The sequence below is a fragment of the Rhincodon typus genome, chromosome 17, assembly GCF_021869965.1.
Source record: "Rhincodon typus isolate 14 chromosome 17, sRhiTyp1.1, whole genome shotgun sequence".
Lineage (NCBI taxonomy): Eukaryota > Metazoa > Chordata > Chondrichthyes > Orectolobiformes > Rhincodontidae > Rhincodon > Rhincodon typus.
This window is the reverse complement of record NC_063348.1, coordinates 22,781,845-22,797,423: the sequence shown is the minus strand read 5'-3', so window position 1 is coordinate 22,797,423 and position 15,579 is coordinate 22,781,845. Positions and strand designations below refer to the sequence as shown.

At 39.2% G+C, this 15,579-nt stretch overlaps 1 protein-coding gene across 1 annotated transcript in view; it reads left to right on the top strand.

Annotated features, from left to right (window-relative positions):
• The window catches only part of otog (otogelin), a 220,029-nt gene that overhangs the window by 46,103 nt on the left and 158,347 nt on the right, over positions 1-15,579 (top strand). The window contains exons 13-16 of the mRNA XM_048607318.1: positions 4,868-4,914; positions 6,994-7,139; positions 13,281-13,413; positions 14,929-15,106. Coding sequence (XP_048463275.1) covers positions 4,868-4,914; positions 6,994-7,139; positions 13,281-13,413; positions 14,929-15,106 — 504 coding nt within the window. The remainder of the gene's footprint in view (positions 1-4,867; positions 4,915-6,993; positions 7,140-13,280; positions 13,414-14,928; positions 15,107-15,579) is intronic.

Below are 15,579 nucleotides of genomic sequence, written 5' to 3'. Positions count from 1 at the left end.
CACACACACACACACACACACACACACACACACACACACACACACACGTCCTTTTGCAGCACTTTCCAAGTGGATAACTTCTACCACCTAGAAGGGCAGGGTCTGTAGGTGCATGGGAACACAACCACCTGCTAGCTCCTCTCCAAGCCACACACCATCTTAACTGGAAATGTATCACTATTCCTTCGTTGTCACTGGGTTAATATCCTGGAACTCCATTTTGGCCAGCAGTGACAATGTGTTTGCAAGGCTTGTACTGTAGCAGTTCTCAAGGAAAATTTGGCTTGGGCCAAAAATGCTGGCCTAGCTGGTGAAACCCACGTCCCATGAACAAATAATAATAATAAAAAAATCTCACTCATGTCTCACACACGCTCTCCATGTCTTCACATCCCTCCATACTCACTCAACTAGCAGCCACCATGGACAGAACTCAAAGCTATTACTAAAACTCAAAATTATCATGAGATGCAAAAGAACGTGCGTTTACACACCACTTGTAATTGCTCCGCTGAGGAACTCTCAAAACTGTAAAACACACAGTCATTGATATTATCTTTTGAAAAATCATTCTTTTTCCACTCCATGTGCTAATCTGTAAAAATACACAAATAGCCTTTCCAAAACCTTTTTAGGACATATTAATCCAGCAAAGGAATGAATAGTCAGGAGCAGAAGTAGGCCACTTATCCCCTTATGCCTGCTGTCATTTAATAATGTCATGGCTGATTAGATTTTAACCTCAAATCTGCATTCCCACCTACCCCAGCTAACCATTCGCTCTTCTTTTATAACAAATATTTATCCATCTCTGCCTGACAAATATTAAAGGACTCTTGTTCCCACCACTTTTTCAATTCCAAAGACTCATGACTATCTCCAAGCAAAACTCCACTCTTCCTCATACTGAATGTAAAATTCAATAATGTTGTGGTCGCTGCCACTTAGAAGTACCTTCACTATGCAATCATTAACTAATCCTGTCTCATTATACAATAGCAGGTCTAGTATAGTTTGCTCCAGAACATGCTGTTCAAAGAAACTAACCATGAGACCTTTCACAAACTCCTCATGTGGGATCCTTCTGTCTGTCTGACTTTTTTAGCCTATATGTTGAGTAAAATTTTCCATGAGTATCAGTATGCCTTTCTTATTATATCTATTGTTTGGCTCCATTCTATTTAAATGGCTACTAAAGGGGGGTTGCCTTTATCTTTTCTCATTCCTACCCATTTCTCATTTCTTGTCATTCCTAAATGACCCGTACACATCATGCTTTAGGTCCCAATCCCATGTGCCCGTAGCCATGTGCCTGTAATTGCTGCTAGATCGTACTTCTTCATTTGCTATCTCAATGCATTTGTTTTGCATTTGAGTGTTCTGTCCATTCAGATACAGCTCCTTTAGTTTTGCCCTTTTACTCTTTTTGTAAAGTTTAGCTTTATCTGTTGGACGACTCTGAGATTTGTACCCTTTATCCTTCTGTCCCAGCCTGTTTATCATTTCGCATATTAAAACCTTTCTCTTTGGCCTTGACTCTACATCTTACACTGTTACTTGGTTTAAAATTCTTGCTACTTCTCTAGTTATGCGATTATTAAAAACACTGGCCCTAGCACAGCTTTGGCAGGCTATCCCATTGGTACAGACTCCACTTTCTCCAGTACTGGTATCAATGCATCACAAACTGGAACCCACTTCCCTCACACCAATCTTTGAGCATTCACCTGTCTATCTTATTTACCCTATGTCAATTTGCACATAGCTATGGGAATTTAATAATGCAGGAATTATGATCTCTGAGGTTCTGCTTCTTAATTTGGCACTTACCACCTCTTACTGACTGTGCCAATATCACTCTTTATCCTGCCCAAGCTGTTGGTACCTACATGGACCAAGTTGATTGAGTCCTAAAACTTTCACTGGAAGTTGTTCTCCAGCCCTCAGTAGATACTGAAGCAGGGCACGAAGCAGATAATACAGCCATATGGACTAAGGCTCTGTGTTTCAGATAATGGTATCAACTATTGTGACCTCTCCTAACATCTGTTGGATAACTACAAACTCTCTGGGTCTCCTTACCATCTCACTCCACAGTTACAGTCTCCTGTCTCTGAACATTGACAAAATAAGATAATTCAATGCTGAGGGGCATGACTGTCTCCTGATATGAAAAATCCAGGTAGCTTTTCCCTTTCCTGAAATATGGCAGTGTCAGTTGTTCAACCTACAGCTCTTAAACCCTGAGCCAAAGCCCCCTAAACTTCAAACTCTGGCCACAGACATGTTTCCACTGGAACAAACTGGAATCCACAAACTCCCATGATGCAACAGTGATACATTACCTGTCTCACCAGTATTAATGCATTTTAATGAATTATATAATTCATTTACCTTTCCTGTTTATTAACTTTTGCCACCAATTTGTGTTCTAGGCCAATTTTAAGATTAGCAAAGATGTTAATAATTTAGGAGAGACTCACCAATCAGCTAATCCCTTTCTCTATAGAAGAGAAAAGATGAGTCAGTCAGCTTCAACAAGTTTACCTCTGCATCTGACACCTGTCCCTGGTCCTTATTTTGTCTGCTCCTCTACCTGCTGCTGACTCCTACTATAGGGTGCTCACCTTGTCCGCTTTTCTTACTAACTACTCATAAAACTGACAAACAGTGTTCCCTGTCCCTTTTTACAACGTGTGAACATCCCCTGCTGCACTAAGTTCAAGGGTGCCCAAAATACACCAATTCAGGCACACATCAGCTAATCTGAGAGTATACTCAACTGGCACGAGCCAACCCAGCCCCTCACTATTCTCTCTTTTCACCACCCCACCCAAAAGCAGGCTCATGTGTACACACAGACAGACAGACAGACACACACAAACACGTGTGCACTAGTCCTTTTTGCCTATTTCCATTTTTCACAAAACAAATGCTCACTTGGCAGGCAGCAAGCAACAAGGGAGAAGACAAGGCAGTTGAGGTTTAGGTAATATTATACTTAATACACATGGAGCAGAAGTTTAACAATTAAACCCTATTTTGAACACCATTGGGTCAGCTGTGGTTTAGTGCCAGCCCCTGAGCCAAGAGGATTTTGTATTCTAGTCTGTGATTTTTTTTTCATTTTATAATTCACTCATGGGATATAAGCATTTACTTCTCATCCTTCGTTGGCCTTCAGAAGGTGATGGTGAGTTGCCTTCTTGAACTGTTGCAGTTCACATGCTATTGGTAGACCCATAATGCAGTGAGACAGGGAATTCCAGGATTTTGATGCAGTGACACTGTAGGAACAGTGATGTATTTCCAAGTCAGCTGATCTGAGATACACCCATTTGATACACCAAATCTGAGATCTGGTCACCTAGTTCAAGCTGATATGGTCTTCCCTACCACCTCTTGGCTGATCATAGCATTGTCCCAAGACAGAACTTCCATGTTACCATTACCCCTGCTGCCCATCCCCAATTGTCTCCCACACATACGCCATCTGACCCTTTCTCTCTTTCTATCATTTTTCCAATTTTTAAATATTAATTAATGGGATGTGGGTATTGTTAGCTGGGCCAGCATTTCCTGTCCATCTGTGGTTACATTTGAGAAGGTGGTGGACTTCCTTGAACTGCTGCAATCCACAGAGTCTGATGGATGCCATCAGAGAGGGAGTTCAGCCAAACAGTCAAACAGTGATATTTTTCTCAGTCAGGACATGTGGTTTGGAACAGGATTTGCATTGGGTGGTATTCCCCAAATAAATGCTGCCCTTTCCCTTCTCAATGGTAGTGGTTGTGTGTTTCACTATTGCCATCTATTTCCCTTCCTCTCTGATGGTTCTAAATAATCTGCTGTCCAAAATAGGTGAAAAGGCAGGTTGCGAGAGGGATATAAACAGTTTACAGAGAGATATTAATAAATATGTGGGCAAAAAGTTGGCAAATGAAGTACAAGATCATAGATTCTGTACATGTAGGAAAATGTGACGATGTTCTTTTTGGATAGGAGAACGAAAGAATGGAATGTTATTTAACTGGAGAAAATCCGCAGAAAGCTGTAACACAAAGGGACTGCACGATATACAGAAAGCTAGCACACGGGTGCAGAAGGCCAATGGAATGTTGACGCTTATTTCAAAGGGTTGGGAATATAAGAGTAGGGAAGTCTTACTGCAATTGTACAAGGTGCTGGTGAGACCATATCTGGAGTACTGTGAGTAGTTTTGATCCCTTTCTTTCCGGAAAAATATTATTTAATTGGAGGTAGCCGAGAGAAATTTCACTAGGATGATCCCTGTTATGGAGGGATTGTCTTATGCACAAAGGTTAAACAGGTTGGGACTCTACTCACTGTAGTTTAGAACAATTAGAGGTGATCTCATTGAAATATATTGGATTCTTAAGGGGCTTGACAGGGTAAATGCTGACAGGATGTTTCCCCTCATGGGAGTGTCTACGACCAGAGGGCACAGTCTCAGAATAAAGGGACACCAAGTTAAAACTGTGATAAGGAGAAATTTCTTCTCTGTAGGTTGTAAATCTTTGGAACTCCTTGCCATAGAGAACTGTGGGGGCAGAGTCCTTATGCAAACTTAAGGCTGAGATATAGGTCCTTGATCAGTAGGGGAATTAAGGGTTATTGGGAAAGTGTAAGAAAGGGGACATAAGGAACGTCAGATCCGCCAAGATTCTGTTGAATGGTGAAGCAAACTTGAGGGGATGAATGGCTACTCCTGTTGCTAAGAGAGAGAAAAAGTGTCACCTATTATGTTTCTAAAGTAGTTATAGGTTGACATAGTAAACATATTGTATGTAATTGATGTGTTATTTCAAATTGTTTCACTCAATTTATTCACTTTATTTGGTTCCAGCATATGTGTAGGAGGCACTTGGAACTGTACAGAGAATGACTGTCCAGGTGAATGGTTATTTTTATTCTCTTCTGTGCATTTGCTATTTATCATTATGGGGGATGCTTTGGACTTGAATTGCACAGTGAGTAGACACAATATTGGGGATACAGCTGCACTGCCAAGTCAATGTGGCATTTAGGAGTCCTGAAACAGTTTTGGGTTTAATTTTAATTAACTTTTTCCAAGCAAGTTGCAATAGCAAATAAAGATTAAACTAAAGTAGTTGGCTAGCAGATGAGAATGCTCCTACTAGCTCTTGCTCCTCCTGGTTCAACATCTAGATTAAATTCAAAAGAAAACATACTTTGTAGGTTTCCCTTCAAGGCTTGTTGGTTGGGACGCTGCAGAACTTGAACAAGTAAGCTGAGTTTATAGCCATGACATTTCTGATGACTTTTCATACTTTTGAAAATATTTTTGGAAATAACCATAGCAGCCCATTTCAATATTAGCTACCTTTTAAAGAAAAAGCCAGATTAACAGTGGCACAGGTCCAGACTGAAATTATGATGGGCCTTACCGCTACTAAATTTGTCATTGATGCATCATTTATATGGTTGTAAAACAGGCAAACAATGTTGTATTCAGAGTCAAATCAATTTTTTTACTACACAAGCTCAGGAGATCTGGCAGCATCTGAGGAGAAAAAAATCAGAGTTAACATTTCGGGTCCGGTGACCCTTCCTCAGAACCGTTTCTCAGACCCTTCCACACTGGACCCAAAATGTTAACTCTGATTTTTTCTTCACAGATGCTGCCAGACCTGCTGAGCTTTTCCAGCAACTTTATTTTTGTTCCTGATTTACAGCATCCGCAGTTCTTTTGGTTTCAATTTTTTTTACTTATTTGTTAATAAATTATCATTTTGCTTGCCTTAATATCAGGGATGAGCAACGGGTAGATAAAAGGGATTTCCTCCGCAGCGACATCAGCAGCTTATGGTTGACTTAAATACGTAAAAGAACTTTTAGATACCAGAAATAGCCATTTGGCAAATAAGACCAATTTTTCTCAAAATGCCCACTCTTGGTTTGCATTCCTCAGTGACCGCAGTCTCCAGAAAAGTATTCATTTGTCCCTCAAATTCATTGCCACTGTACACATCAAGGGCCACTCCTAACCTGTTATGCATCTCTATTACTCTTTAACTGTATTAGCTATGCCCGACTTTCCTTTGTCATAAGTTATAATAAGTAAAAAAAAAGGCTTGTGTCCACTGATATTTCATTATTAGCAGCATTTTTTCTAACAAAGCAAAATGATTCCCATGTAAATTCATTTGTCTTTGCTCCACTCAAAGATAGGTTCACAGTCTGCCAAATTCACCCAACAGTTGAGTTAAAACCAGTTGCAGTGCATTGTGGAATAAAGTAGAGCAAATATCAAATGTGGTCACATAACTTACATGTAGATGGTACAAAATTCAAAGGCAGTCTCTGTGACCTAATAGAATTGTAGAATTCCTACTGTGTGGAAACAGGCTATTTGGCCTATTGAGTCCTCACCGACCCTCCAAAGAGCATCCCACCCAGACACATCCCCCTACCTATCCCCCCTGTAACTCTGCATTCCCCATGGCTAATCCACCTAGCCTGCACATCCTTGGATACAATGGGCAATGTAGGATGGCTAATCCACCTAGCCTGCACTTCCTTGGATACAATGGGCAATTTAGGATGGCTAATCCACCTAACTTGCACATCCTTGCATTGTGGGAGGAAACCCATGCAGGCACTAGGAGAATGTACAAACTCCACACAAACAGTCACTCAAGAGTAGAATTGAATCCAGGTCCTGGGTACTGTGAGGCAGCAGTGCTAACCACTGAGCCACCACACCATCCCATATTGGTTTCTAATTGATAATTGCTTATGGCCAAATTCACCATAAAAAAAAAGTCAATGCGATCAACTGTCATTTACCCTTGATTCAGAAAGTTCTGTAATTGCCAGCAAGCTGTCGATACATAGTAGGCATCTGCCTCAATGATTCAGAAAGTCCTGACTTGGGTTACTACATGTGAAGATTAAAGTGCTTGTATACTAATTTGATTTTGCTTAGTACTTTTTTCGTCTTGATTCTAGCGGAGTGCTCAGTAACAGGAGATATTCATTTCAAGACATTTGATGATCGGGTGTACGCCTTCCATGCTACGTGCCAGTATATTCTGGCGAAGAGTCGTAATTCAGGAAAGTTTACCATCAGTCTTCAAAATTCTCAGTGTGGAACAGTAAGAAACAAATTTTGTTTTTTTTTAAGATAAGACAGAAGGTTGTAAATAATAAGAATTTTGAACAAATCTGGAAATAAAATAGGATTGAAGGAAAATAAATGTATAGAGAAAATGGTTGGAAGAAAAGAAAGGATAGGAGCAGTGATTGGTGAATTTAAATCCAATGACTGAACTTGGCTGCACATCTCTTTTTCGATAAAAACCTTTCAACTTATCACTACTAAATGGCACAATAAAGGCCATTACATTACAGCTGAAAATAAGATTACAAATTTTCTCAACTTTCAACCACAAAGCTAATAATCTTCTGGTGCCATGGAGGTGATGAAAGCGATATTCGCCAAGACATGTAGATTTAAGAATCATGTGAAACTTTCAGACTCCTTGAGGGCAATAGCTTGGACAAGAAATTGAGTCAATGGATCCCTATCTGTGTCTGTTGAAATGTCGATGTCTTTGATGGTGTAGAAGATGAGAGCAGGCCCGGATGAAAGAAGTTTGCAAAGCAGCTGATGAAAGAGACAGCAGTTGATATGAAAACACTGGCCTGAAGAGGGATTATTGTAACATTGTCAAAGAGACAATTCAGTAAAACAGGGAATTATTGTTGCCTTGAATTTCACTTCTTTTCTGGTGTTTTTCACCATATGTTTTGAGCACTGCCTTGCACTTTGATTGCTGGCTCCAGTCAATGCTTAAGACCCAACCAAGGTTATAAATATTTTAAGAAGTAGTAAGAAATAAGCCATTTTCAAACTTGCATGTGTCTGAATATTCTGGTAGTTTTTTTTACATGTGGCCCTCTATACTCAGTGAAAATCTGTTGAACTATAGCGAGATATTTCCATATTATGAGACACAGATACAAAGTTCAGAAAACCGGCAATGTTAGCATTTACAAGAATAGGTCAAATAAACTCCCATAATATTTTCCATGTTAGCAGACAGGTTGTTTACTAGTGAACATATACTTAGAATTATGAATAGCTAAGATATGCATTTCCTTTTTAACCTTTTTCTGATGCTGAGAATGGTATTAGAACGTCCTGATACCAAGTCGTATTGCATTTCTGTCATCTAATTTCCAGGATAAATCCATTTATAGGGGCACTGATTTTTTTTATGGTTATTACATTTTTTTGATAGCTGAAGAGAGACCCATTGTCAAGATTTTGTCTTGTACTTAACAGAACAAATGCAAGAATGTCAAATTTCAAACAATCACAACAATTAATATTGCAGGAGAAAATCTGTGTGGATTGATTGGCTGGGATATTGCCACGGAGAAAACAATGGGGAACTACAGGCTCTGCATGCCTCCAGATAAATCAAAAATATGCAAGGATTGAACAGATTCTTGTTTGTAGAGATCAGGTCCCTGCATATAAGTATATGCCCCTTTTAACAGGCGTAAGTTAGGCTTATTAGAATTCAACTGATAATTTCAAATTGCTTAAATGTAGTTATTAGTGCACTCCGAATTGTTCAGGAAGTGTTTCCCATTCATGGAATGACATCTAACAATCTAAATGTTTTGTCTTGGATTCAGTAAGCCAAGTCTGGTGGAAACCAGTGTTCACTTGGTCTGATGTGAGCAGCTGAAGGAACATGTTTGATTAAAACAGCCAGTTGTGGGAATGTCTGGCCTGTATACCCGGTATCTCATTGCCAACAAAATCCATAAATTGCATGGTCAATTGTGTGGAAGGCAAAATGTCTTTTTGGATTAATGGCATCATCTCATTAGTGGAAAATATCGCTTGTGTCACTATTGCTTGGTAATGTGAAATGGCTCGCTTAACCTGTTGTTCACATTTTTAAGAATGAAGGTTTCTGTGCTGTATACCTGTCATACAGGTGTAACTGAATTTTTACATTAACTCTCTGCCCTATGCCTCTATCCCCACATTCCCTTTCTGTTCAAAAGTCTACAAATCGACTAAGCATGCATGGTATAATGGGCTAGTGCATTCCAAAGATTCACAGCCCTCTGAGATGAAGAAGTTTCTCCTCATCTCAAACCTAAAAAATGCTGGCTGTTTCTCCCTAGAATTGACCCCTTAGGTTCTAGATTTTACAGGTGTCTTATCACCTGTCCTGTGAAGTTTTCTAAAAATATTTATTAATTTCAAAGAGACCACTCATTATCTGTCTAAATGCCATGGAGTAAAGGTTGTCTCAGGAAATCAATTGAATGAACTACCTTTTCAGTTCCTTGCACTTTATTTTTGGTAAGGAGATTAAAACAACACACTGTTGACACACCAAAATCCCTATGAACTTCCCAAGACAACCTTACTGTTTTATTTAAACCACTTTGCAATCTTTTTTCCCCGCATCTTAGCACTAAGGATTTCACAAGCCTTTGTTTCAATAGCTGGTTATCTTAGCTGCCACCAACATGTTTGCTCGTACAAGTGACACTTTGGCCACATACTGATATCTAAATCTGTACAATTAGGGAGAGAGAGATTGTTCAAGGCTTTTTGAAAAAAAAATCCTGAACGTACAGCTTCTTTCATTTGTATCTTTGTGCCAAATGCAACTTACACAAGGTGATTCTCAGTTGGGTTTATGTCTGGATTCGTGATTAATTATATAGTTGTCCTTTGATTGGACAAATGAGTACCATGAATAAGTTTCACATGGCCCTTAAAATAGTGCAAACCAAATGGAAATATGTTTACATCTGAAGACATAAGAAATCATTTGCTAGTGTAGTATAATATATGAATTCAGCTCCATCTTATGGTCAAAATTTGTAACAGTTTACTGCAATTGTGATGAAGCAAATTCTACTTATTTAAATATAATAATAAAATGGACAAAAGTATGCAAATTAACCATTTTATTTTTAAAGATGTTTATTTTGATTCAAAAAGCATATCATGGTTGCAGATAGAAACAAAAGAGAAGTAAGTCATTTAAATACACCACAATTTTTTTCTAGCTATGGTAGCTCTGTTATATTAGTTCCAATTCTTTGAACTTTCTTGCATATTAAAAATATTTTATTGGTGATCGGACCCAGACCAGATTGTTAAGTATTAAACATGACGCTGACTGTTTTCTTTGTTAGTGGGTCCAATCACAGGGTGCAGCATTACTGGTGTCTCACTCCTGTCTAGTGAGGTTGTGTCCTTGTTGACTCTGTTTATTCTATTCTTGAGGTAGTCAAACAATAGTCATTTTGGGGCTGCTCCACTCCCTGTGGTGCCCACTGGGTAAGGAAGGCCTTAAACATACTGGAGGGCACCACATACTCCTCCTTCACGATTACCTGAGGACAGACATGACTGTGGTAGAGAGGCAGGCTGACAGTCTGATTGAACAACCCTCTCTGTATCCACTCTCCAGATCTGTTAATGGCCAACTTCTCCAAATCAGGAGCTGACTTATGTGATGTTCTCCAACTTAGCCAGGCCTCCTCTGTAATTGATGATTAAAGATCAGGAGGATGGGGTGGAGTACAAACAAAATTCAAGGAGCAGCTTCTTCAAATAATTGAAAATGGGTCTGCAATCCAGTACAGATGCTTCATAACCACAAATAAAACAGCTGACCTAGGTATCTGCAAGCCATTGGCTTGACCATAGGTGACAGAGGGTGTGGTAAAGGGTTGTTTATCGGACTGGAGACATGTAACCAGTGGTGTTCCACAGGGATCGGTGCTGGGTCCGCTGTTGTTGGTCATTTATATAAACAATTTGGCTGAGAACACAGAAAGCGTGGTTAGTAAGTTTGCGGGTGACACCAAAATTGTTGGTACGGTGGACAGTGAAGAAGGTTATCTATGAGTACAATGGAATCTTGATCAGCTGGGCCAAAAGGGCAAAGAGTGGTAGATGGAGTTTAATTTAGATAAATGCATGGTGTTGCATGTTGTTAAGACAAACCAGGGAAGGACTCACAAAGCTAATGGTTGGGCCTTGGGGAGTGTTGTACAACAGAGAGACTCAGAGGTTCAGGTACGTAGTTCCTGTAAGGTGGCATCACAGGTAGACAGGGTAGTAAAGAAGGTGTTTTGCACACTTGACTCCACTGGTTGGAGCATTGAGTATGGGATTTGGGACATCATGCTGGGGCTGTACATGGGGCATTGGTAAGGTCACTTTTCTATAAGAAGAATATTCTTAAATTGGAAAGGGTGCAGAAAAGATTTGCAAGGATGTTACTGGGACTGGAGAGTTTGAGTTATAAGGAGAGGCTGATTAGGCTAGGACTTCTTTCCCTGGAGAGTAGGATGTTGAAGGGTGACCTTTTAGGGGCTTATAAAATCATGAGGGGCATGGATAAGGTGAATAGCAAAGGTCTTTTTCCTAGAGGATGGCAATTCAAAACCAGAGAGCATAGGTTTAAGGTGAGAAGGCAAAGATTTAAAAGGGACCTGAGGGGCAACATTTTAACAGATGGTGGTGTGTATATGGAATGGGCTGTCAGAGGAAATGGTAGATGCAGGTTCAGTTACAACATTTAAAAGACATTTGTATAGGTACATGGATAGGAAAGGTTTGGAGGAATATGGGCCGAAAGGAGGCAAATGGGAGCAGTTTAGTTTGGGAAACCTGGTTGGCATGTATGAGTTGAACTGAAGGGTGTGTTTCTGTGCTGTATGACTCTTTGACTGTATAACCTCCTATTACATAAGATTGCTACATACAACACCCTCCATGTCAGATCCCCAATGGTAAAAGGGAGAACAGGTGAAAGGCCAACGTACAGTGCCCTCCATTTGGGTCGCCTGCCACCATTGGATGTCTGGACAGATGCAAAGGCATGCCTGGACAGTAAATCAGGGAAAGGAAGTGAAGGAAAAGCAGCAGCAGCCTAGGTAGGAAACTCCTCTGCACAGATTGAAATGGCACCGAGTGAATTTCTGAGAGTCAGCTCAGAGTGGAAAGAATGGGCTTCTGAGGGAGGTTTCTGACTCCCTTAATACTTGCTCGAAGGTATTTTTAATAAATCTATTCAAAAATGTTATGACATATCTCTGGATCAGGTGACACTTGAACTCCAGTTTTCTAGTCCAGAGGTAGGAATGCTATTGTTGTACCACAGGAACCTCTTGTTATGTGTTCTTAGCCCTTAACCATAGGAATAGGAGTAGGCCATTCAGTCCCTCGAGCCTGCCCTGTAATTCACTAAGATCATGCCTGATCTGTAGCCTAACTGCATGTGCCTGCCCTGGGTCCATATCCCTTGATAACTTTGCTTAATAAAAATTTGTCTGTCTCAGATTTAAATTTAACAATTGCATTGGTATCAACCACCATTTGAGGAACAGAGTTCGAAGCTTCCACTACTCTTTGTGTGTGGAAGTGCTTTCTAACATCTCTCCTGAATGGCCTGGTTCTAATACTTAGACTACTCACCTAGTTCTAGAATCTTCAACCGCTGGAAATAGTTTATCTTTATCTACCCAGTCTTTCCATGTTAATATCCTGAAGACTTTGATCAGATCACTTCCTTTGCCTTCTAAATTTTAGAATTTGCCCTAATTTGTCTCATCTCTGCTCATACCTGGGCTTCAGGGGTTAAGTTATCATGCTTGTAAGCCTGCGCTGAACTCCCTCCAGGGCCAGTATGTCCCAGATCTGCTCACAGTGATCAAAGTGGGATCCAACTAGGGTTTTGTATAATTGCAGCATAATCTCTGCATTGTTATATTTCAACCCTTTGGATATGAAGGCCAGCATTGCAATGTTCATCACCTGTGTTCCTTTAATGATGTAACCAACCAATCATTAACACATATCTCCGTTTTTAACATCTCAATTGACTTTACTTTATGGTATTTCATGGCAGCATATTACAAAATCTTATGATGCTTTGACTTAAAAAAATCCCTTTTCTTCAGTTTTAGATTGTTGAATAATTGCTGGAGATCTGTTTTAATTTTAGTGAAAATACAGCAAAAGCTTTGGACACTTTGTAAAATTGAAATTTCTGTTGATCTTTTGATAAAGTTACACTAGGTAATTGGGAACATGCTGAAGAAACCCCCAGTGTTGCCTTTGTCTGACTTTCCAAATTAATGAATTTATCGATTGATTGAAATCAAAACATTAAGTTGTAAACGTGAATGGAGCAAGCATATATTATGAAATTCTAAACTGTCTCTGTTGCTTCTTTTCTCAGGATCTAAATGGTGCCTGTATTCAGTCAGTGAGTCTAGTTATTGATGAAGATTTGAAGAAACAGGTGACTTTGACTCATTCAGGAGAGGTGTACCATTGTAATAAGTACAGGATCAGTTTGCCTTATAAAGATGGTATGAAGTACTAACCTCTTGCTACAATAACCTTTCTGAAGCTGCAAGTGTGTCTTTCTCTTTCAAAGTGCATATTGCTGCTCCTTAGTCTTTTCAAAATTCATACTCAGTAATCTATAAATTTGCTTACCTGCTATACTTGATAATTTGTAACAATTAGCCAGAGTCACATTCACATAATCATGGATGTTTAAAGTTAGTACTTGGCTTTTCATCAGCTTTTACTTACAGCTAGCAGTGATCTCTAAATATTAAAATATTAACCAAAATGAGCAATTGTCTAGCATATGGTATTATCTTGGCTTGGTGGAGATTCTTTCCTTTTAACCTTCTCATAAAAAGCTGATGTTCATTTTTAGATTTTTAGATAATTGAGATGGTGTGAACACTGAATTTTTTTTCAAACAGTTTCCATTTGGATGATTAGTACAGTCCAACTGAAGATCAACCTGTGTCCATCTGCTTCATGTTAGAGTTTAGTATATAGTAAGAACTCCTTGATTGGTTCCTGGGCAAGTGGCTGTAGCTTTGTGTATGGATAAGCATCCAGCTTGTGAGAGACAGAATGCAGCTAAATCCTTCTCTGTCTCTCACACTGTCTCTGTCTTTCTCACGGTGTCTCTGTCTGTCCTATACTGTCTCTGTAAAAATCCTTCTTGAAAGAAAAATGGGGAGGCATGGAAATACCATCAGAGAAACTGAAAGAGCGAACCCACAACTAAGGAATGAAAAATTGAGAATTAAAATGTCCACAATCTCATATCCTCATTGAGTCAAAAGGTATCGGAAGAAACTGAAGGAAAGCACTCTCCTGTAAACCAGACTGGTGCCAGAACTGTGCTTTGCTTACATTTTTGTTCCTTCCCCGCCCATAATATTGTGTCTAGAATGTGTTTTTTTTTAATCTAGAGTAGAAATTATACTTGAACTGTGCAAAGCCCTCATTAGACCACACCTCAATTGCACGTAGTTATAGGCACCACACTTTGGGAAAGACATATTGGCCAGGAGTGTAGGTTAGCTGCACTCCATGGAAAAATGAAATAAACTACTGTCATATGCCATGGAAGTTTGGAACTGTCTTCCACAAAACAATGAAGTTAATTATTAATTTTAAAACTGGAATTGATCACTTATTATCCAAAGATGTTAAGGGGTATGGGTGGGTCTATGGAGTTAGTTTACAGGTCAGGCCTAATCTCTTCGTGTAGCCCTGGAACAAGCTTGATAGCTTGAATGTCAGTTTGTTGTGAAGTCACCTTGTTGGTATTTCCCTGCCTCATTTTTTAAAATTACAAACTTATCTAAGGATGAGTTAGCTATGATACTTCTGATTATTCATGAAAAGGTAAATTCTACTTGTATAAAGAACCATATTTAACATAATTGCTGCTGCATTCTAGCTAAAAGACTTGGTGAAAAGTAGCTTGCCAGAGCAAACAGTTTGGCATCAACCTGCTCAAACAGCAGTTTCACACCATAATCTCAATGGTACATTTTCTTGTTCTTTAACAGATTTGTTTGAAGTCACTGAGCTCAGCTCCATGTTTATGCAAATTAAGACTGACTTTGGACTGCGGTTGCAATATGATAGAGAAGGGCGGCGGCTCTATATCCAGGCAGATACAAGATGGAAAGAGGACACCATTGGTCTCTGTGGAACATTCAATGGCAATATCCAGGATGATTTCTTGTGAGCATTTGTCATGCTTTGAGGCTAATTGAGTTTGATTAGAACTTAATGTCCGATTACAATCTGGCTACAAAGAATAATAGTCATAATTAGATTTTTTTTGCATCTAAACCTTTGTGTTTCTTTTCGACAAGGATTAATTTTTAACACTACTGTTGGTGAGTTGTGGGGTTTTATTTCATATCTATATCTGGAGTTTGGCAGAAATTTCAACCTTTACCTGCCAATTAAATGACAAGCTTTCATTTTTGCTTCTCCAGATGTTCACAAAGTATTCAAAGAATGGTTCAAATTAACAGTTTATTTTAATGCGTTACTGCACAAAATAAATGAAAAGTTATCATTCTAAAAGTATTAATATTTAATCAGAGCTAGGTACTGAAAATCTAAATTAAATTATCCTGAACCAAAGTAAATTATATGAACTGCAAGAAATTCCAGAATTTTCAAAACATTGTTTTAAAATTTGTGTG